This window comes from Heterodontus francisci, chromosome 1, assembly GCF_036365525.1.
Source record: "Heterodontus francisci isolate sHetFra1 chromosome 1, sHetFra1.hap1, whole genome shotgun sequence".
NCBI lineage: Eukaryota > Metazoa > Chordata > Chondrichthyes > Heterodontiformes > Heterodontidae > Heterodontus > Heterodontus francisci.
This window is the reverse complement of record NC_090371.1, coordinates 39,888,509-39,910,172: the sequence shown is the minus strand read 5'-3', so window position 1 is coordinate 39,910,172 and position 21,664 is coordinate 39,888,509. Positions and strand designations below refer to the sequence as shown.

Here is a 21,664-nt window from a genome sequence, read left to right as displayed (position 1 = left end):
CTGGGTAAAAGTTTAAACATATGTTGTGACCTGTGGAGAAGTTGAACTAGACAGTACACTCCTCCAGCCTTGGTTATAACAATAGATATTACTGAAACATGGCTTAGAGAGAGACAGAAATGGCAATTCAATTTTCCTGATTAGAGGGTTTTCAGACGAGAGAGGGGAATAAAAAGGAGAGGGGCTGGCAATTTTGGTCAAAGAAATAATTACAGCTGTGAGGAGGGTTGGTATGTTAGAAAGATCATCAAATGAGGCCGGATGGATTGAGCCAAGAAAGAAAAAAAGGGGCTGTCACACTCCTGGGAATCTAAGAGACACCCCCCAAATAGTCAGAGGGACAGAGAAGAGCAAGTATGTAGGCAAATCTCTGAGAAATGCAAAAACAACAGGGCAGTAATAGTAGGGGACTTTATCACCCCATTATTAACTGCGAGAGTTTTACAGCGAAAGGAATGGAGGGAATAGAATTCACAATGTACATTCAAGAGAATCTTTTAGGCCTGTATGTAGCAAGTCCAACAAGAGAGGGCGCAGCTCTGGAAATGAAGATGGGCAGGTGGAAGGAATGGCAGTGAGTCTTAGTGATCACAGTTTGGTTAGTTTTAACATAATTACGGAAAAGGTCAGAGATAGGAATTAAAGTTCAAAATTGGGACAAGGCCAATTTTACTAAGCTGAGGAGTGATTTAGCAAAAGTGGACTGGAAACAGCTGCTTCGGATTAATTAATGACCTCAGAGTAAAGGCACCTCTAGGTAGCAGCGACCACAATATGATTGAATTTTACATCCAGTTTGAAAGCGAGAAGAGTGGGTCTAAGACTAGGGTATTTTAAACTTTAAAAAGGGCAACTAAGTGGGCATGAAAGCTGAGCTAGCTGAAGTGAACTAGGTTACTGGGCTAGGAGATAGATCAATAGAGAAGCAGTGGCAGACATTTAATGGGATATTTCAGAATGCTCAGAAGTATATTCCCACTATAAAGAAAAACTCTCAGGGGAGGACCTACCATCTGTGGTTAACTGAAGTACTCAAGGAAAGCATCAAACAAAGAAAAAGCATATAACAGCGCAAAGATGAGTGGCAGGTCAGATGATTGTTCAGAATATCAAGAACGGCAGAGAATGACTAAAAGGTTAAATCAGAAGAAAGAAATGAGAGTATGAGAGGAAGCTAGTTAGAAATGTAAAAACAGAGAGCAAGAGTTTCTACAGGTATTTAAAAAGGAAAAGAGTAAGCAAAGTGAGTGTTGGTCCTCTAGATAGTAAGAATGGGGAGTTAATAGTAGATAATAAGGAAATGGCGGATGAAATAAACAAATATTTTGCTTTGGTCTTCACTAACGAGGATACAAAAAACATTCCAGTAATAGCTGTAAATCAGGAGGTGGAAAGAAGCGAGGAAGTTGGTGAAATTACAATCACAAGGGAAGCAGTACTGACCAAGCTAATGGAGCTACGGACTGCCAAGTCCCTGGGTCCTGATGGCTTCGTCCTAGGGTCTTAAAAGAGATGGCTAATGAGGTAGTAGGTGCGTTGGTGTTTATTTTTCCCAATTCGCTAGATTCTAGAAAGGTTCCATCAGACTGGAAAGTAGCAAATATAACTCCTCTATTCAAGGGGGGGAAGCAGACAACAGCTAACTATAGGCCAGTTAGCATGACATCTGTTGTGGGGAAGGTGTTCAAAACGATTATGGAGGCTATTGCTGGGCACTTAGAAAAACTCAAGGTAATCAGGAATAGCCAGCATGATTTTGTGAAAGGGAAATCATGTTTAACCAATTTATTGGAGTTCTTTGAAGGAGTAACATGCACTGTGGATAAATGGGAGCCCGTTGACATACTGTACTTGGATTTCCAGAAGGCATTTGACAAGGTGCCACGTAAAAGGTGACTGTGCAAAGTAGGAGCACATGGTGTAGGGGGCAATATATTAGCGTGGATAGAAGATTGGCTGGCTGGCAGAAAACAAAAAGAGTATGCGTAAATGGGTCCTTTTCTGATTGGCAGGATGTGACGAATGAAGTCCCGCAGGGGTCTGTGCTGGGGCCTCAACTTTTTACAATTTATATCAATGACTTAGTTGAGGGAAGCGATGGCATGGTAGCTAAATTTGCAGATGACACAAAGATAGGTAGGAAAGCATGTTGTGAAGAGGACATAAGGAGCTTGCAGACTGATATAGATAGGTTGAGCGAGTGGGCAAAAATCAGGCAGATGGAGTATAATGTTGGAAAATGTGAAGTTGTTCACTTTGGCAGGAACAATAAAAAAGCAGAGTATTTCTTAAAAGGGGAACGACTACAGAATTGCAAGGTACAGAGGGATCCAGGGGTGTCCTAGTGCATGAGTCACAAAAGCTTAGTATGCAGGTACAGCAAGTCATAAAGAAGGCTAATGGAATGCTATCCTTTATTACAAGAGGAATTGAAAATAAAAGTAAGGATGTTATGCTTCAGTTATAGAGGGCATTGGTGAGATCACATCTCGAATACTGTGTATAGTTTTGGTCTCCTTATTTAAGGAAAGATGTGAATGCATAGGAGGCAGTTCGGAGATGATTTACTAGATTGATACCTGGAGTAAATGGGTTGTATTATGAAGAAAGGTTGGACAGACTGGGCTTGTTTACACAGGAGATTAGAAGAGTGAGAGGAGACTTGATTGAAGTTTAAAAGATCCTGAACAGTCTTGACAAGGTGAATGTGGAGGAGATGTTTCCTCTTGTGGATGAGTCCAGAATTAGGGGGCATGTTTTAAAATTAAGGGTAGCCCTTTTAGAAGAGAGACGAGGAGAAATTTTTTTCTGAGGGTTGTACGACTTTTGAATTCTCTGCCTCAGAAGGTGGTGGAGGTGGGGCCGTTGAATATTATTAAGGTGGAGGTAGATAGATTCTTGTTAAGCAAGGCAATCAAGGATTCTCGGGGGTAGATGGGAATGTGGAATTCGAGACAGAAACAGATCAGCCATGATCTTATTAAATGGCGGAGCAGGCTCGACGGACCTACTTCTCTTAACACGTATGGTATGGGAAAATAGGAACATGAGTAGGCCATTCAGCCCATCAAGCCTGATCCGGCATTCAATTAGATCTTGGCTGATCATCTACCTTTTTTAAATTCGCTGATGGGATGTGGGTGCCGATGGCTAGACCAGCATTAATTGCCCATTCCTAATTTCCCTTGAGAAGGACTTGGTGAGCTGCCTTTTCAAACCGCTGCAGTCAATGTGGGGTAGGTACACCCACAGTGCTGTTAGGAAGGGAGTTCCAGGATTTTGATCCAGCGAGAGTGAAGGAACGGCGAAATAATTCCAAGTCAGGATGGTGTGTGGCTTGAAGGGGAACTTGCGGGTGGTGTTCCCATGCATCTGCAGCCCTTGTCCTTCTAGGTGGTAGAGGTCGCAGGTTTGGAATGTGCCGTCTAAGGAGCCTTGGTGAGTTGCTGCAGTGCATCTTGTATATAGATACACACTGCTACCACTGTGCGTCAGTGATGGAGGGAGTGAATGTTTGTGGATGGGGTGCCAATCAACTGCTTTGTCCTGGATGGTGGCGAGCTTCTTGAGTGTTGTTGGAGCTGCACCCATCCAGGGAAATGCAGAATATTCCATCACACTCCTGACTTGTGCGTTGTAGACAGTTGACAGGCTTTGGGGAGTCAGGAGGTGAGCTATTCACTGCAGGATTCCTAGCTTCTGACCTGCTCTTAAAGCCACAGTAATTATTTGGCTACTCCAATTCAGTTTCTGGTCAATGGTAACCCCCAAGATGTTGATAATGGGGGATTCAGCCATTGTAATGCCATTGAATGTCAAGGGAAGATGGTTAGATTCTGTGTTGTTGGAGCTTGTCATTGCCTAGCACTTGTGTGCCATGAATGTTACTCCAACGCTACTTTCAGCACTATCCCCATATCCCTGGATAACATTAGTATCCAGATATCTATTGATTTCTGTCTTCAACATGCTCAATGATTGAGCTTCCACAGCCCTCTGGGGTAGAGAATTCCAAAGATTCACCATCCTCTGAGTGAAGAAATTCCTCCTCATCTCAGTCTTAAATGGTCTACTTCTTATTCTGAGACTATGTCCAGGGAAACATCTGATCTACATCTACCCGCTCATGCCCTGTAAGAATTTTGTAAGTTTCAATGAGATAATTGAAGGTAAAGCAGTGTCAGAGCAGTGGCAGGCAAAGGGAAGATTCAAGGGGTTCAGAGTAAACATGTTCCCACAAACAAAAAAAGGTGGGACGACCAAATCTAGAGCCAAATCTGGATATCAAGAGGCTTACAGGGTAAGATAAGGCAGAAAAGGAAAGCTTATGCCCGACAGAGAACTCAATACTAAAGAAAGCTGAGAGCAGTATAGAAAGTGCAGGGGTGAAATCAAAGAGGAAATTAGGAAAGCTGAGAGAGGGCATGAGAAAATATTGGCAAATAAAATTATGGAGAACCCAAAGATGTTTTATCAATACCTTAAGAGCAAAGAGATAACCAAGGAAAGAATAGGGCCCATAAAAGACCAAAAAGGTAATCTTTGTGTAGGAACAGACGATATTGGTCTGTTCTTAATGAACCCTTTGCATCTGCCTTCACAAAAGAGGGGGATGATGCAGACATTGTAGTTAAGGAGAAAGAGTGTGAAATATCGGATGTGATAAACATAGGGAGAGAGGAAGTATTAAGGGGATTAGCATCCTTGAAAGTGGATAAATCACCAGGCCAGATAAAATGTACCCCAGGCTGTTAAAAGACGACAGGGAGGAAACAGCTGATGCTCTGACCATCATTTTCCAATCCTCACTGGATGCGGGGTGTGGCGGGAGGATTGGAGGACTGCTAACGGAGAACCTTTGTTTAGAAATGGAGCAAGAGATAGACCGATTAACTACGGGCCAGTCAGTCTAACCTTGGTAGTGGGCAAATTAGAGAGAGAGATACAGCACTGAAACAGGCCCTTCGGCTCACCGAGTCTGTGCTGACCAACAACCACCCATTTATACTAATCCTACGTTAATCCCATATTCCCTATCACATCCCCACCATTCTCCTACCACCTACCTACACTAGGGGCAATTTATAATGGCCAATTTACCTATCAACCTGCAAGTCTTTGGCTGTGGGAGGAAACCGGAGCACCCGACGGAAACCCACGCGGTCAAAGGAAGAACTTGCAAACTCCGCACAGGCAGTATCCAGAACCGAACCAGGGTCGCTGGAGCTGTGAGGCTGTGGTGCTAACCACTGCGCCGCCCCTCAAATTATTGGAATCAATTCTGAGACACAGGATAAACTGTCACTTAGAAAGGCACAGGTTAATCAAGGATATTCAGCATGGATTTGTTGAGGGAAGATCAACTTAATTGAATTTTGTGAGGATGTAACAAGGAGGATTGATGAGGGTAGTGCAGTTGATGTGGTCAACATGGATTTTAGCAAGGTTTTTGACAAGGTTCCACATGACAGACTGGTTAAAAAAATAAAAGCCCGTGGGATCTCGGGGAATGAAGCAAGCTGGATACAAAATTGGCTCAGTGGCAGGAAACAAAGGGTAATTACTGACGGCTGTTTTTGCAACTAGAAGGCTGTTTCCAGTGGGGTTCCGCAGGGCCCAGTACTAGGGCCCCTGCTTTTTGAAGTACATATTAATGATTTGGACTTGAATGTAGGAGGCATGATCAAGAAGTTTGCAGGCGACGCAAAAAATTGCCATGTCGTTGATAGCGAGGAGGGAGGCTGTAGACTGTTGGGAAGATAGCAATAGACTGGTCAGATGGGCAGAAAAGTGGCAAACAGAATTCAACCTGGAGAAGTGTGAGGTGATTCATTTGGAAAGGTCAACCAAGGCAAAGGAATACACAATAAATGGGAGGATATCGAAATGTGTAGATGAAGTGAGGGATCTCGGAGTGCGTGACCCCAGATCCCTGAAGATAGCAGGAAAGGTTGATAAGGTGGTTAAGAAGGCATATGGAATTGTTTCCTTTATTAGCCGAGGCATAGAATATAAGGGCAGGATGTTATGCTGAAACTGTATAACACATTAGTTAAGCCACAACTTGAGTACTGCGTGCAGTTCTGGTCACCTCATTATAGGAAGGATGTAATTGCACTAGAGAGGGTACAGAGGAGATTGACGAGGATGTTGACAGGACTGGAAAATTGCAGCTATGAGGAAAGATTGGAAAATGCTGGGGTTGTTCTCCTTGGAACAGAGGAGGCTGAGGGGAGATCTAATTGAAATGTACAAAATATTGAGGGGCCTGGATAGAGTGATGTGAAGGGCCTATTTACCTTAGCAGAAGGGTCAGTGACTGAGGAACGTAGACATAAAGTGATTGGTAGAAGGATTAGAGGGGAGATGAGGAACATTTGCATCACCCAGAGTGTGGTAGGGGTCTGGAACTCACTGCCTGAAAGGGTAGAAGTAGAAACCCTCAATTCATTTAAAAGGTGTCTGGATATGCAGCTAAGGTCCTTATCCCTAGAGCTTATGGGACAAGTGCTGAAAACTCAGATTGGGCTAGGTAATTCATTTTTTGGTAGGCACAAACACAACGGGCAGAATGGCTTCCTTCTGTGCTGAATAATTTTGCACATTTTCCAAATATTCTAAATATTGAAAGAGGAGGAATATGCAGGGATGTGGGGAGAGGGCAGGAAAGTGGGTGAAGGTATTTAAGAAGGCATATGGAATTGTTTCCTTTAACAGCCGAGGCATAGAATAAACTATGTGCAGATTGCAAGCTGTGTGTGGAGATTCAAGTTTGGCGAGTGGCGAGTTTGGTGAAGGGGGAGCAAGTGCTCCATTTTTCTACTTTTTTAACCCTCCAGTATTTGGTTCTTGCTATGGTGCAGTGGAAAGAGCTGGTTGGTGTGTAACTGGAAAGCTATTCTACTTATAATAAATAGTCTGTAAAGTTAGGGTATGGCAGGGCAGCTCTGCAGAGTAGAATATACAGCCTGTGGCATGTAGGAAGTCATGGACGCACCATGTGTCCTAGACAAACATATCTGCAGGAAGTGTCTCCGGCTGCAGAAGCTTGAGCTCCGGGTTTTGGAACTCGAGCAGTGGCTGGAGTCACTGTTGGGCATCCGCGAGGCGGAGCACTACGTGGATAGCATGTTTAGGGAGGTGGTCACACCACAGGTGAGGAGCATGCAAGCAGATAGGCAACAGGGTGACCGCCAGGCAGTCTTAGAGAACCAGGCAGGTAGTGCGGGCGTCCCCTCATTCACTAATCGGTTTTCCATTTTGTATACCGGTGAGGTGATGGTTCCTCAGAAGAGTGCAATCAGAGCCAAGTTTGTGGCACCACAGGTGGCCAAGCTGCTCAGGAGGGGAGGAAAAAATAGCGAAAGAGCAATAGTGATAGGGAATTAGTTAGTTCGGGGAACAGAACGGGTGTTTCTGCAGCAGTAAACATGACTCCAGGATGGTGTGTTGCCTCCCTGGTGCCAGGGTCAAGGACATTACGGAGCAGCTACAGGACACTCTTCTGGTGGAGGGTGAACAACCAGAGGTCGTGGTCCACAATGGTACCAATGACACAGGTAAGCAGGGGAATGAGGTCCTGAAAGCAGATTTGAGAGAGCTAGGAAGGAGATTAAAAAGCAGGACCTCAAAAGCAGTAATCTCGTGATTACTCCCAGTCCCGCATGCAAGTGAGCATAGGAATAGGAGAACTGAATGATTCAACACGTGACTGCAGAACTGATGTAGGAGGGAGGGCAACAGATTTCTGAGACATTGGGACTGGTTCTGGAGCAGGTGGGACCTGTACAAGATTGCATCTTTGCAGGACTGGGATGAATATCCTCGCAGGGAGATTTGCTAGTGCTGTTGGGGAGGGTTTAAACTAAATTGTCAGCGGGATGCAAACCTGAAAGGGAGCTCAGATTGGAGGGAAACAAAACTGGTAACTTGTCAGGGGTGTGGGAACCAAGAGCAAATATCATAGAGGAATACCAAGGTGCACAGAATGCTGGGGGAGATAGATAGCACGTGAGTAGGGAATAGTAAGTTATTAGATGGGGTCAGAGTAAGGGAGAAAGTAATAAAGTGTGAATCAGGGTTAATGTGCATGTATGTGGATGCACGGAACATGGTTAATAAGACTGGTGAGGTACACGCACAGATTGCCATGTGGAAATATGATGTTGTGGCTCGAACAGAGACCTGGCTCAAAGAAGGGCAGGACCGGGTGTTAAATATTCTTGGATACAAGGTGGGCTGAGAGGAGAATGCAAAAGGCTCCAATGTGATTTGGACAAGTTGGGTGTGTGGGCAAATGCATGGCAGATGCAGTATAACGTAGATAAATGTGAAGTTATGCACTTTGGTTGTAAAAACAGAAAGGCAGATTATCTAAACGCTGATAGATTGGGAAAGGGGGAGCTGCAACGAGACCTGGGTGACCTTGTACACCAGTCACTGAAAGCAAGCATTCAGGTGCAGCAAGCAGTTAGGAAGGCAAATGGTATGTTGGCCTTCATTGCAAGAGGATTTGAGTACAGGAGCAAGGATGTCTTACTGCAGTTATACAGGGCCTTGATGAGATCACATCTAGAGTATTGTGTGCAGTTTTGGTCTCCTTTTCTGAGGAAGGATGTTTTTGCCATGGAGGGAGTGCAAAGAAGATTTACTAGGCTGATTGCTGGGATGGCAGGATTGACATACGAGGAGAGATTGGGTCGACTAGGCCTATATTCACTAAAGTTTAGAAGAATGAGAGGGGATCTCATAGAAATCTATAAAATTCTAACAAGACTAGACAGGCTAGATGCAGGGAGGGTGTTCCCGATGGCTGGGGAGTCCCAAACCAGGGGTCACAGACTCAGGATACAGGGTATGCCATTTAGAACCAAGATGAGGAGACATTTCTTCACGTGGTGAACCTGTGGAATTCTCTACCGCAGAAGGCAGTGGAGGCCAAATCATTAAATATATTCAAGAAGGAAATACATATATTATCCAAACATAGACTGGGAAGATAGCATAAAGGGCAGTGAGGGGCAAGAGTTCCTACAGTGTGTTCAGGAAAGTTGTCTCCAACGGTATGTTGCTAGTCCAACAAGAAAGGAGGCGCTGCTAAGACCTGTTCTTGGGAATGAGGTGGGCCAAATGGATCGTATCAGTAGGAGAGCATTTAGGGGATCATTGTATCATAAGGTTTAGGCTGACTGTGGAAAAGGACAAACAGCAATCCAGAGTAAGAATAATTAACTGGGGTGGGTTGTGGGGGGGGGGGGGGGGGGAAAGAGAGACCAACTTCAATGTGGCAAGAATGGAGCTGAAGTGAATAAATTGGAGTCAAAAGCTGGCAGGAAAACCAGTAGATGAACAATGGGCTACCTTCAAAGAAGAGATAGTTCAGGCACAGGCAAGGTATATTCCCTCAAAGGGGAAAAGTAGAGCAACAGATCCAGAGCTCCCTGGATGAGAGAAGAGGTACAGATTAAAAAGAAAAAGTGTGCTTATGACAAAAGCCAGGTAGAAAATACTATTGAGAACCAGGCTGAATAAAGAAGGTCCAGAGGGGAAGTGAAAAAGTGAATAAGAGAAGCAAAGAGAGAGCATGAAAAGAGACTGGCAGCTAGCATTAAAGGAAATCCCAAAGTTTTCTATAGGCATATAAATAGAAAAAGGGTGGTAAAAGGAGTGGGGCTGATTAAGGGCCAACAAGGGGATTTACACATGGAGGCATAGCTGAGGTATTAAACAAATACTTTGCATCTGTCTTTACCAAGGAAGAAGATGCAACCCAGGCAATGTTGAAAGGGGAGTAAAGTCAGACATTAGAAGGGTTTAAAATTGATAAAAGAGGATATATTAGATAGGCTGTCTGTACTTAAAGTGGATAAAGCACCAGGACTAGATGAGATGCATCCAAGGATACTGAAAGAAGTGATGGTGGAAATTGCAGAGGTACTGGTCATAATTTTTCAGTCTTCCTTCCACTCGGTGGTGGTGCCAGAGGACTGAAGATTTGCAAACGTTACTCCCTTGTTCAAAAAAGGGTGTAAAGATAAGCCCAGCAACTACAGGCCAGTCAGTTTAACTTCACTGGTGGGAAAACTTCTAGAAAAAAATAATTCGGAACAAAAATCAATAGTCACATGGACAAATGCAAGTTAATTAAGGAAAGCCAGCATGGAGTTCTTAAGGGAAAATTATGTTTAACTAACTTGCTGGAGTTTTTTTTGAGGAGGTAAGAGAGAGAGTTGATGAGGGTAATGCACTCGACGTGGTGTACATGTACTTTCAAAAGGCATCTGATATAGCGCCACACAACAGAGCAAACTTGCAGCTCATGGAATAAAGGGGACGGTAGCAACATGGATAGGAAATTGGCTGAGTAACAGGAAACAAAGAGCAGTGGTTATTGGAGGTTTTCGGGCTGGAGGAAGGTTTGTAGCGGAGTTCTCCAAAGATCAGTAGAGGGACCCTTGCTTTTGCTAATATATATTAGTGACCTAGATCTTGGTGTACACAACTTCAAAGCTTGCAGATGATACGAAACTTGGAAGCATTGTGAACTGTGAGGAGGGTAGTGGAGAACTTCAAAAGGACGTAGACAAGTTGGTGGAATGGACAGACAGGTGGCAGATGAAGTTCAATACAGAGAAATGTGAAGTGATTCATTTGGTAGGAAGAACATGGACAGACAATACAGAATAAAGGGTACAATTCTAAAGGGGGTGCAGGAGCAGAGGGACCTAGGCGGATATGTGCATAAGTCATTGAAGATGGCACGACAGGTTGAGAGCGCGGTTAATAAAGCATACAGTATCCTGGGCTTCATTAATAGCGGCATAGAGTACAAGCGCAAAGAAGTTATGTTGAACTTGTATAAGACACTAGTTCAGCCTCAGCTGGAGTATTGCGTCCCGTTCTGGGCCCCGACCTTTAGGAAAGACGTGAGGGCATTGGAGAGAGTACAGAAATGATTTACGAGAATGGTTCCAGGGATGAGGAATTTCAGTTATGAAGATAGATTGGAGAAGTTAGGACTGTTTTCCTTGGAGAAGAGAAGACCGTGAGGTAATTTGATAGAGGTATTCAAAATCATGAGGGGTCTGGACAGGGTAGATGAAAACTGTCCCCACTCATGAAAGGATTGAGAACAAGAGGGCACAGATTTAAAGTGAACAGAGAACACAGATCAAAGAATTTTTTTTGAATAAACAGACTGCAGGGATAACACCTGAAGAATAATGGGTTTCACCCTCACAGACTTTTGGGTCGTAAAAAAAGCAGTGATTCTGAAGATGCAAATGTAACAAACAGCTGTTAACACTTGGGAACAATGGAAGGCACAGGTAGCTCTGTGAAACCAGACTTCTGGACATTGCAGATTGGTACAGGACAATAAACTATTAACTTTTGAGTCCAGGTAGCTTTAACGGTTTTTCTGAAGGCAGACAGGCTCTAAGAAGGGAACCCAGCGGTTGCAGCCTCAGAGCAGGCTGTAAGGAAGACAACCAGCAGTGGCGGCCAAGAGACAGAGACAAAACACTTGATCTCGGAAGCCTGATGCAGCAAAAGGCTGCAAAGACCTGAACTGGTTTTGAAAAGTTGAAGCTTACGGAGAAATAGAAGACCAGAAGGATCGCCAGGAAGCGGCTTGCTCACAGATGTCCAGGTCGGAAGTCCACGGAGGAGTGAGTGAAGAGGACATTGATTTTTGAAAAGGTGTCGTAGATCCTATCCATTGCTACTGGGAGCAGTTTGGGACTTTAAACCTCAAAGGATTTTGTCAAAGAGGACTGTGTAACGTATATGTGTGTTGCAGGTTTTTCAAGTATTTTAATAAGTAAAGATAATACCTCAAATTAGAGAAAGGTATTATCTTCGAACTAAGTACTATTTAGTTGATGGGGATTTCTTTTAGTTTAGTTGTTACAATAAAAGTCTTAAAAATGAAACCTTGTCATGTAATTCCTTAAATTGGGATGGGGGCTGGTATCTAGTATTTTAATGTTAATACTCTCACGGAGATCATAGCACAGGGTAATGAAATTCGACCTCATTAGGTCGAATAACTACTGGCAACTCCTATGCAGTCATATTCAGCTGGCCTCAGACACCGGAAATATCAACGGGATGTATGATGGCATGAAGAGAGCTCTAGGTCCAACCATCAAGAAGATCGCCCCACCTCAAATCTAAATCAGGGGACATAATCACTGACCAACGCAAACAAATGGACCGCTGGGTTGAGCACTACCAAGAACTGTACTCCAGGGAGAATGTTGTCACTGAGACTGCCCTCAATGCAGCCCAGCCTCTACCAGTCATGGATGAGCTGGACATACAGCCAACCAAATCGGAATTCAGTGATGCCATTGATTCTCTAGTCAGCGGAAAAGCCCCTGGGAAGGACAGCATTATCCCTGAAATAATCAAGAGTGCCAAGCCTGCTATACTCTCAGCACTACATGAACTGCTATGCCTGTGCTGGACGAGGGAGCAGTACCACAGGACATGCGCGATGCCAATATCATCACCCTCTATAAAAACAAAGGTGACCACGGTGACTGCAACAACTACCGTGGAATCTCCCTGCTCAGCATAGTGGGGAAAGTCTTTGCTCGAGTCGTTCCAAACAGGCTCCAGAAGCTGGCCAAGCGCGTCTACCCTGAGGCACAATGTGGCTTTCGTGCAGAGAGATCGACCGTTGACATGCTGTTCTCCCTTCGTCAGATACAGGAGAAATGCCGTGAACAACAGATGCCCCTCTACATTGCTTTCATTGATCTCACCAAAGCCTCTGACCTCGTCTCTTCAGACTACTAGAAAAGATTGGATGTCCACCAAAGCTACTAAGTATCATCACCTCATTCCATGACAATATGAAAGGCACAATTCAACATGGTGGCTCCTCATCAGAGCCCTTTCCTATCCTGAGTGGCGTGAAACAGGGCTGCGTTCTCGCACCCACACTTTTTGGGATTTTCTTCTCCCTGCTGCTTTCACATGTATTCAAGTCCTCTGAAGAAGGAACTTTCCTCCACACAAGATCAAGGGGCAGGTTGTTCAACCTTGCCCGTCTAAGAGCGAAGTCCAAAGTACGGAAAGTCCTTATCAGGGAACTCCTCTTTGCTGACGATGCTGCTTTAACATCTCACACTGAAGAGTGCCTGCAGAGTCTCATCAACAGGTTTGCGGCTGCCTGCAATGAATTTGGCCTAACCATCAGCCTCAAGAAAACGAAAATCATGGGGCAGGACGTCAGAAATGCTCCATCCATCAATATTGGCGACCACGCTCTGGAAGTGGTTCAAGAGTTCACCTACCTAGGCTCAACTATCACCAGTAACCTGACTCTAGATGCAGAAATCAAGAAGCGCATGGGAAAGGCTTCCACTGCTATGTCCAGACTGGCCAAGAGAGTGTGGGAAAATGGCGCACTGACACGGAACATGGCGCACTGACACGGAACACAAAAGTCCGAGTGTATCAGGCCTGTGTCCTCAGTACCTTGCTCTATGGCAGCGAGGCCTGGACAACGTATGTCAGCCAAGAGCGACGTCTCAATTCATTCCATCTTCGCTGCCTCCGGAGAATACTTGGCATCAGGTGGCAGGACTGCATCTCCAACACAGAAGTCTTCCAGGCGGCCAACATCCCCAGCTTATACACACTACTGAGTCAGCGGCGCTTGAGATGGCTTGGCCATGTGAGCCGCATGGAAGATGGCAGGAGCCCCAAAGACACATTGTACAGCGAGCTCGCCACTGGTATCAGACCCACCGGCCGTCCATGTCTCCACTTTAAAGACGCCTGCAAACGCGACATGAAATCCTGTGACATTGATCACAAGTCGTGGGAGTCAGTTGCCAGCGTTCGCCAGAGCTGGCAGGCAGCCATAAAGACGGGGCTAAAGTGTGGCGAGTCGAAGAGACTTAGTAGTTGGCAGGAAAAAAGACAGAGGCGCAAGGCGCAACTGTGTAATAGCCCCGACAAACAAATTTCTCTGCAGCAGCTGTGGAAGAGCCTGTCACTCTAGAATTGGCGCTGCTTCACAAACCACTGACCACCTCCAGGCGCTTATCCATTGTCTCTCGAGATAAGGAGGCCAAAGAAGAGCCCAAAGGCATGCAAATAAAACTAAGAACCTTGCTGCTTTGATAGGCAAGATAAAAGGAAAACATTTCAATATATTATAAATGCACTTCCTGGATCTCAGAACACAAAGCTTTTTTAAAAAAAAAGTTAAGTTGCTCGAAATTCCAGCAAAATCCAACAGGAATGGTCAACTGCACCAATCCTAACCATCACTCAAAGTGTACAATAGTATTTTACATTTTCATTAACATCTTTTTCTCAAATTGGCAGGTTTCAAAAGAAAAAAAACTGCAATATTTGATTTTGAACATTTTTCAGGAGATAGGTTTCTGGTCTACATTCATGCAAAGTGAATTTGCTTTTAAACCATCAGAACTTCATTGAGTTAGAACCCAATTCTCAAATAAAAATATGTAATTGTTTTTGAACCCCGTTTTAAAAAATCTTACTCTATGTATTTTGAATTTTGTATTTTAGGTCAGTTGTCAATAATAGTATAGTTACAAAATATCAATTGCACCAAATGCCATATTGTGACACCGATAGCATAAGCCTTTATCACTAACATAAAACAGTTATTGTACCTTTCTCTTCAGAGCGCTGAGTTTCTCAACTACCCCATCTAGCAAGGTCACCACAGAATCCACTGCCGGGCAGTTGCTCAATGTTTTCTCCAGTTCTGCTACTACCATGGTCACATGACTAGTTTCTCGGTCTATATTCTTCTGAGCAGCTCGGAAACGCTTATTCAAGGTTTCATAAGGTACCTATAAGAAAACATTGCAATTATTGAATTATTCCACAAAGATGAAAAAGGGAAAAATACCAGCAGGAAATTAGACAATAAGGGAAATAAGGTCAAATTTGCCCTTGTCCTCTTGTAGGTATTTGTAATGATTTGTATTGCTTCACGGGCTAATACTTATAATCACTATCGCAAGCTAAATGAACTTTTTTGATAATCCCACTTTTTGAGGAAAATCTGGGTCTTGCATTCCTTCTTGCACAGATAGGATTTATTTCCCAAGATATGTGATTTCCTAAAGTTTTTCTCGAGTATACAACCCAAAGCTCTGAATAAAGAGGCAACCCAATATTAGTTTAGTTTAGTTTAGTTTAGAGATACAGCACTGAAACAGGCCCTTCGGCCCACCGAGTCTGTGCCGACCATCAACCACCCACTTATACTAATCCTACACTAATCCCATATCCCTACCACATCCCCACCTGTCCCTATATTTCCCTACCACCTACCTATACTAGGGACAATTTATAATGGCCAATTAACCTATCAACCTGCAAGTCTTTGGCATGTGGGAGGAAACCGGAGCACCCGGAGGAAACCCACGCAGACACAGGGAGAACTTGCAAACTCCACACAGGCAGTACCCAGAATTGAACCTGGGTCGCTGGAGCTGTGAGGCTGCAGTGCTAACCACTGCGCCACTGTGCCGCCCAAATATTAAGATAACTAAAATGACAGAGTTCTGACAGGTCATCAACCTGAAACATTAAAGGTTTCTCTCTCTCCACAGATGCTGCCTGACCTGCAAAACTTTGTGGTTTTATTCCAGACTTCCAGCATTTGCAGTATTTTGCTTTTTTATTGAGCAACTAACATCTGATGGGATCAAATTTAGGAATTTTCAGTAATATTTCACAAGATTAAAATAAATCTTAAACAATGCAACAGTAAATAGGTTGCTCCACAGTGAAAGTGCTTCACCCCACAGATGCTGCCTGACCGGAATATTTCCAGCATTTAATTTTTATTCTAGATTTCCAGAATCTGCAGTATTCTACTTTTGTTTCAATAGATTAAGTGAAGCAGTTTGCGAGCCATTAAAAATATTATGCTCAAATTCTAAAGGACATTTCACGCACTGTGACTCTGAAATGTGAAGTTGGAAGTTGAGAGAGCAACTCACGTGCTTTATTCTACCAAATATCTACACAACAGAACAAACATTTGCGATACCTCCAAATTGATTATCACCCTATTTTGTGTTAACTTCCATTTAGTGTTCAACATTACTCAAGGTGATGGGGGAAAAAATCCTTCCATTTCTAAGATGGGTACTGATTGATTTGTTGCACTAAAACGGCCCATGATTCAAAGATCATCCAGGAAAGCAAGATAACATCAAGCTTCTCTTGCCACAAACTGTCCTCTCAAATGACCCTCCCCTGCCTCCTCCACCCTCACCAATAAGTGTGAGAAGCTCATTTCTTTTTTTTTTAATTTAAAAAGGATTGAGACCATCCATTCACCTCTCTCTGTTCCTTCCCGCCCACTGGCCTCAATCTCTAACGTTCCTGACTGGCTTAACCTTGAATGAACATCTTTCTTCAGTTTCGCTCCTAACACCCCTCATGCCCTTCATCTTGTCCATGAAACCCACCTCCTGCTTCCTCAACCCTACTCCCACTAAAATGACCAACCAACTTCCCTTCCTGCCTCCCATATTAGCCGATATTAATAGTTCTCCCCCTTCAGATACGGTGTCCCCTTTCCTTCAAACCTGCCATCATTGCCACTCTTCTCAAAAAAACCAACCCCATCTTCAAACTATCTTTCCTCTCCAAAGTCCTTGAATGTGCTGTGGCCTCCCAAATTCATGCCCACCTTTCTTGGAACTCCATGTTTGAATACCCCCATCACAGTACTGAAACAGCTCTTACCAAAATCACAAATTGCATTCTAGTTGAATGTGGCAAAGGTAAACTAGGCCCTCCTTATCCTTCTCAATGTCTACAGCCTTGGACACAGCTGACTATAAAATTCTGCTCCAGTCCTCTCCACTGTTGTCTGTCTTGGTGGGATTGTGCTCACCTGGTTCCACTCCAATCTATCCAATAGAAGCCAAAGATCATTTGCAATGGTTTTCCATCGCCTGCACCATTATCTCTGGTGTCTCCCAAGGATCTACACTTGGCCCCCTCCTAATTCTCATCATTTTCAACCAGTCCACAAAAAGAATTCCAGAGGTGGGGTGAGTGTGACTGCCCTTCAGGCAACAGTAGACAGTATGGCATCAAGGGAGACCTAGAAAAATTGAAGGCAATGGGGATCAGGAGGAAATATCTCCACTGGTTGGAGTCATATCTAGCACAAAGAAACATGGCTGCAGTTGTTGGAGGCCAAATCATTTCAGCCCCAGGTCATCGATGCAAGAGCCCAGGCCCAACCATCTTCAACGATCTTCCCTCCATAAGGTCAAAAATGGGATGTTCGCTGCTGATTGCACCGTGTTCAATCCCATTTGTGCCTCCTCAGATAATGCAGTCCATGGCTGCATGAAGCAAGACCTGGACGAGACTCAGCCTTGGGCAAAGCAGCTCACTTGAACGTCACCCCAGCCACTACCTTCAATATTCACTCCCTCCACCACTGCAATGCAGCAACTCACCAGGTCCTTTTCGCCAGCACCTTCCAAATCCATGACCTCTACTGCTGAGAAAAACAAGGGCAGCTAGCACATGGGAACACTACCAACAAGTTTTACTCCAAGTCACAGATTATGCTGACTCGGAAATATATTACCTAACAGCCCTACAGTACAAGGACTGCAATGGTTCAAGAAGGCAGCTCACAGCACTTTTTTTATTATTCATTCGTGGGATGTGGGCATCGCTGTCTAGGCCAGCACTTATTGCACATCCCTAACTGCCCTTGAGAAGGTGGTGGTGAGCTGCCTTCTTGATCTGCTGCAGTCCTTGGGGTGTAGGTACACCCAAAGTGCTGTTAGGAAGGGAATTCCAGGATTGTGATCCAGCGACAGCGAAGGAACAGCGATACAGATCCAAGTCAAATTGCTGTGTGTCTTGGACGGGAACTTGCAGGTGGTGGTGTTCCCATGCATTTGCTGCCCTTGTCCTTCTAGGTGGTAGAGGTCTTGGGTTTGGAAGGTGCCAACGAAGGAGCCTTGGTGAGTTACTGCAGTGCATCTTGTAGACGGTATGCACTGCTGCCACTGTGCATCGGTGGTGGAGAGAGTGAACCGTGAAGTTGGTGGATGGGATGCCAATCAAGCAGGCTGCTTTGTCCTGGATGGTGTTGAGCTTTGAGTTTTGTTGGAGTTGCACCCATCCAGGCAAGTGGAGAGTATTCCACCACACTTCTGACTTGTGCCTTGCAGATGGTGGACAGGCTTTGGGGAGTCAGGAGGTGAGTTACTCACTGCAGAATTCCTAGCCTCTAACCTGCTCTTGCAACACAGCATTTATATGGCTACTCCAGTTCAGTTTTTGGTCAATGGTGACCCCCAGGATGTTGATAGCGGGGGATTCAGTGATGGTAATGTCATTGAATGTCAAAGGGAGATGGTTAGATTCTCTCTTGTTTGAGATGATCATTTGTGTGGCACAAATCTTACTTACCACTTGTCAGCCCAAGCCTGGTAGCTGTCTAAGTCTTGCTGCATATGGACATGGGCTGCTTCAGTATCTGAGGAGTTGCGAATTTTGCTGAATATTGTGCAACCATCAGCGAACATTCCCACTTCTGACCTTATGATGGAGGGCAGATCATTGAAGCAGCAGCTGATGATGGTTGGGCCTAGGACACTACCTTGAGGAACTCCTGCAGTGATGTCCTGGGACTGAGATGATGATTGACCTCCAACAACCACAACCATCTTCCTTTGTACTAGGTATGACTCCAACCAGTGGAGAGCTTTTCCCTTGATTCCCATCGACTCCAGTTTTACTAAGGCTCCTTGATGCCATACTCAATCAAATGCTGTCTTGAGTCACTCTCATCTCACCTCAAGTTCAGCTCTTTGTTCCATGTTTGAACCAAGGCTGTAATGAGGTCAGGAGCTTAGTGGCCCTGGCAGAACCCAAATTGAGCGTCAGTGAGCCGGTTATTGCTGAGCAAATTAGCACAGTTGACGACCCCTTCCATCACTTTGCTGATAATAGCAGTAGTGAACCTTCTCAAGGGCATGTGGTGAATGAGCAATAAATGCTGGCTTTGCCACATCCCATGAACGAAAAAAAAACTGCATGCTATCTCTCAGTGAAATCATCCAAAAAAACCACAAATTTTCACATATACGCTGGCGACACTCAGCTCTCCCTTCTCTTAACCCCGCCACTATCTCTAAACTGTCAGACTGCTCATCCGACATCCAGTATTAGATGAGCAGAAATTCCCAACTATATATTGGGAAGACAGAGGTCCCTAGCACAAACTCCATTCCTTGGCCAGCGGCTCAATCCCTCTTCATGGCAATTGTTTGAGGCTGAACCATATTGTTCACAACCTTGGTGTTCTATTTAATCCCAAGGTCAGCTTTCTGACATATATCCCACACCATTAAGACTGTCTATTTCCACCTCTGTAACATTATCTGACTCTGACTCAGCTGACGCACCTACCAAAACCTTCATCCATGCCTTTGTTACTTTAGATTAGACTATTCTAACACACCCCTGGCCAGCCTCCCTAATACTAGCATCAGTAAACTTGAGGACATCCAGAACTCTGGTGTTTGAGTCCTAACTCGCACCAAGTCCTGTTCAGCAATCACCCACTGTGCTCACTGACCTATACTGACTCCCAATTAAGCAACATCTTGATTTTGAAACATTCATCCTCATTTTCCAATCTCCCCATGGCCTCACCTCTCCCTATGTGTATTCACCTTCAGTCATTCAACACCATCACCCACCCCAATTCTGGCCTCTTGACCATTCCCAATTTTAATCGCTCCACCGTTAGCAACCATGCCTTCAGTTGACAAGGCCCTAAGCTCTGGAATTCCCTCGCTAACTCTCCACCTTTCATTCCTCTTTTAAGATGCTACCTCTTTGACTAAGCTATTGGTCATCTGGCCTAATATCTCCTTATGTGGCCCAGTCTCAAATTCTATTTCATAATGCTCTGGTGAAGCACCTTGGGCCGTTTTCTTATAAGGGTGATATATAAATGCAAGCTTTTGTTATAACAATATAAATGACACCCATCAATGTAGCTCGTCAAAACAATTTCTTTTATACTACGACTGAATCTTACAAACACGATTGAGTAGTTTGTTAATCTTATGAAATGTACTTATGGCATCAGATCAGAACTAAAGTGCACGATTTTCCTCACTCCAAACTCGAGACAAATACAAAAAACTCGAATAACTCATCTTGATCGCATAGCAGGGGATACACACAAATCAGCATTTAATGTCTACGGAAAGACTAAAATTAGTAGTTGATCCTGGCTGCTTTTCTTCCCTGTGACTTCAAGATCGTACCTTGTGCACAGCATCAGGAAATATTAACCAGGAACAGCCATTCAGGAACCGATTATATTCACCATAAGCAACGCATACCTTTAAAGTAGGATATTCTTGGACCTTTAATGCCATCGATAGCTGAGCAGCTGATTCCTGCACCGCCATCTTAACTCAACTATCAATACTGTGGTGCAACATGGGTAAAGCCCGGAGCCTAAAATAAAGGCAAGGAAATGGAAAACGAAAACTTCACAAAGTGACCAAACCCAAACGGTAACTTTTTTCAAAAGGAGACTGTCATTTGATCTCTTTATTTATTACATTTGACAACCCTGCCTCGTTCTGAGCACATTGGGGACCTGGCATCGGCAGTAGTTAAACCTTCAGAGAGTGAAGGAACGCAAAAACGGAAACGAGGCCCCGCCCTCCCCGGGCCCGCCCACTCCCCCTCACATATTCAGCCCCGCCCCTTCCGGTCCCGCCCCCACCCCGATCAAACGACGACTCCGCTCGCCATTGGCCAGCCCCGACCCGTACTCCGCATGTGCCATTGACTGTGACGTTCAAAAAAATGTCAACCAATCAGTACATCGCACGACCTATTTGCCGTTCACGCGCAGTCCTGTCTCGCGCTCTTCAACCTCACTCTGAGACCCAACCCACATCAAACGCCCCCCCAGTGTTTGCCCCCGCCGCCAATCCCTCTCCAATCAGTACATCCCCCCCACCCCCGCCAATCCCTCTCCAATCAATACATCCCCCCCACCCCCGCCAATCCCTCTCCAATCAGTACATCCCCCCCACTCCCGCCAATCCCTCTCCAATCAATACATCCCCCCCACCCCCGCCAATCCCTCTCCAATCAGTACATCCCCCCCACCCCCGCCAATCCCTCTCCAATCAATACATCCCCCCCCACCCCCGCCAATCCCTCTCCAATCAATACATCCCCCCACTGACCCCCCGCCAATCCCTCTCCAATCAATACATCCCCCCATTGCCCCCCCGCCAATCCCTCTCCAATCAATACATCCCCCGTCCCCCCGCCCACACCTCGCCATTCCCTCTCCAATCAATACATCCCCCGTCCCCCCGCCAATCCCTCTCCAATCAATACATCCCCCGCCCCCCCCCCCATCCCCCTCCAATCAATACATCCCCCCATTGCCCCCCCCCCCCCGCCAATCCCTCTCCAATCAATTCCTTCCCGCATTGCGCCCCCGCCAATCCCTCTCCAATCAATACATCCCCCGTCCCCCCGCCCACACCTGGCCATTCCCTCTCCAATCAATACATCCCCCGTCCCCCCGCCAATCCCTGTCCAATCAATACATCCCCCGCCCCCCCTCCAATCC

At 45.1% G+C, this 21,664-nt stretch overlaps 1 protein-coding gene across 1 annotated transcript in view; it reads right to left on the bottom strand.

Annotated features, from left to right (window-relative positions):
* The window catches only part of maea (macrophage erythroblast attacher, E3 ubiquitin ligase), a 213,211-nt gene extending 192,478 nt beyond the window's left edge, over nt 1-20,733 (bottom strand). Inside the window, exons 1-3 of the mRNA XM_068029542.1 lie at nt 20,631-20,733; nt 20,406-20,523; nt 14,661-14,843 (exon numbers count right to left, since the gene is read on the bottom strand). Coding sequence (XP_067885643.1) covers nt 14,661-14,843; nt 20,406-20,474 — 252 coding nt within the window. The 5' untranslated portion in view covers nt 20,475-20,523; nt 20,631-20,733. The remainder of the gene's footprint in view (nt 1-14,660; nt 14,844-20,405; nt 20,524-20,630) is intronic.
* Nucleotides 20,734-21,664: the final 931 nt, after the last annotated feature.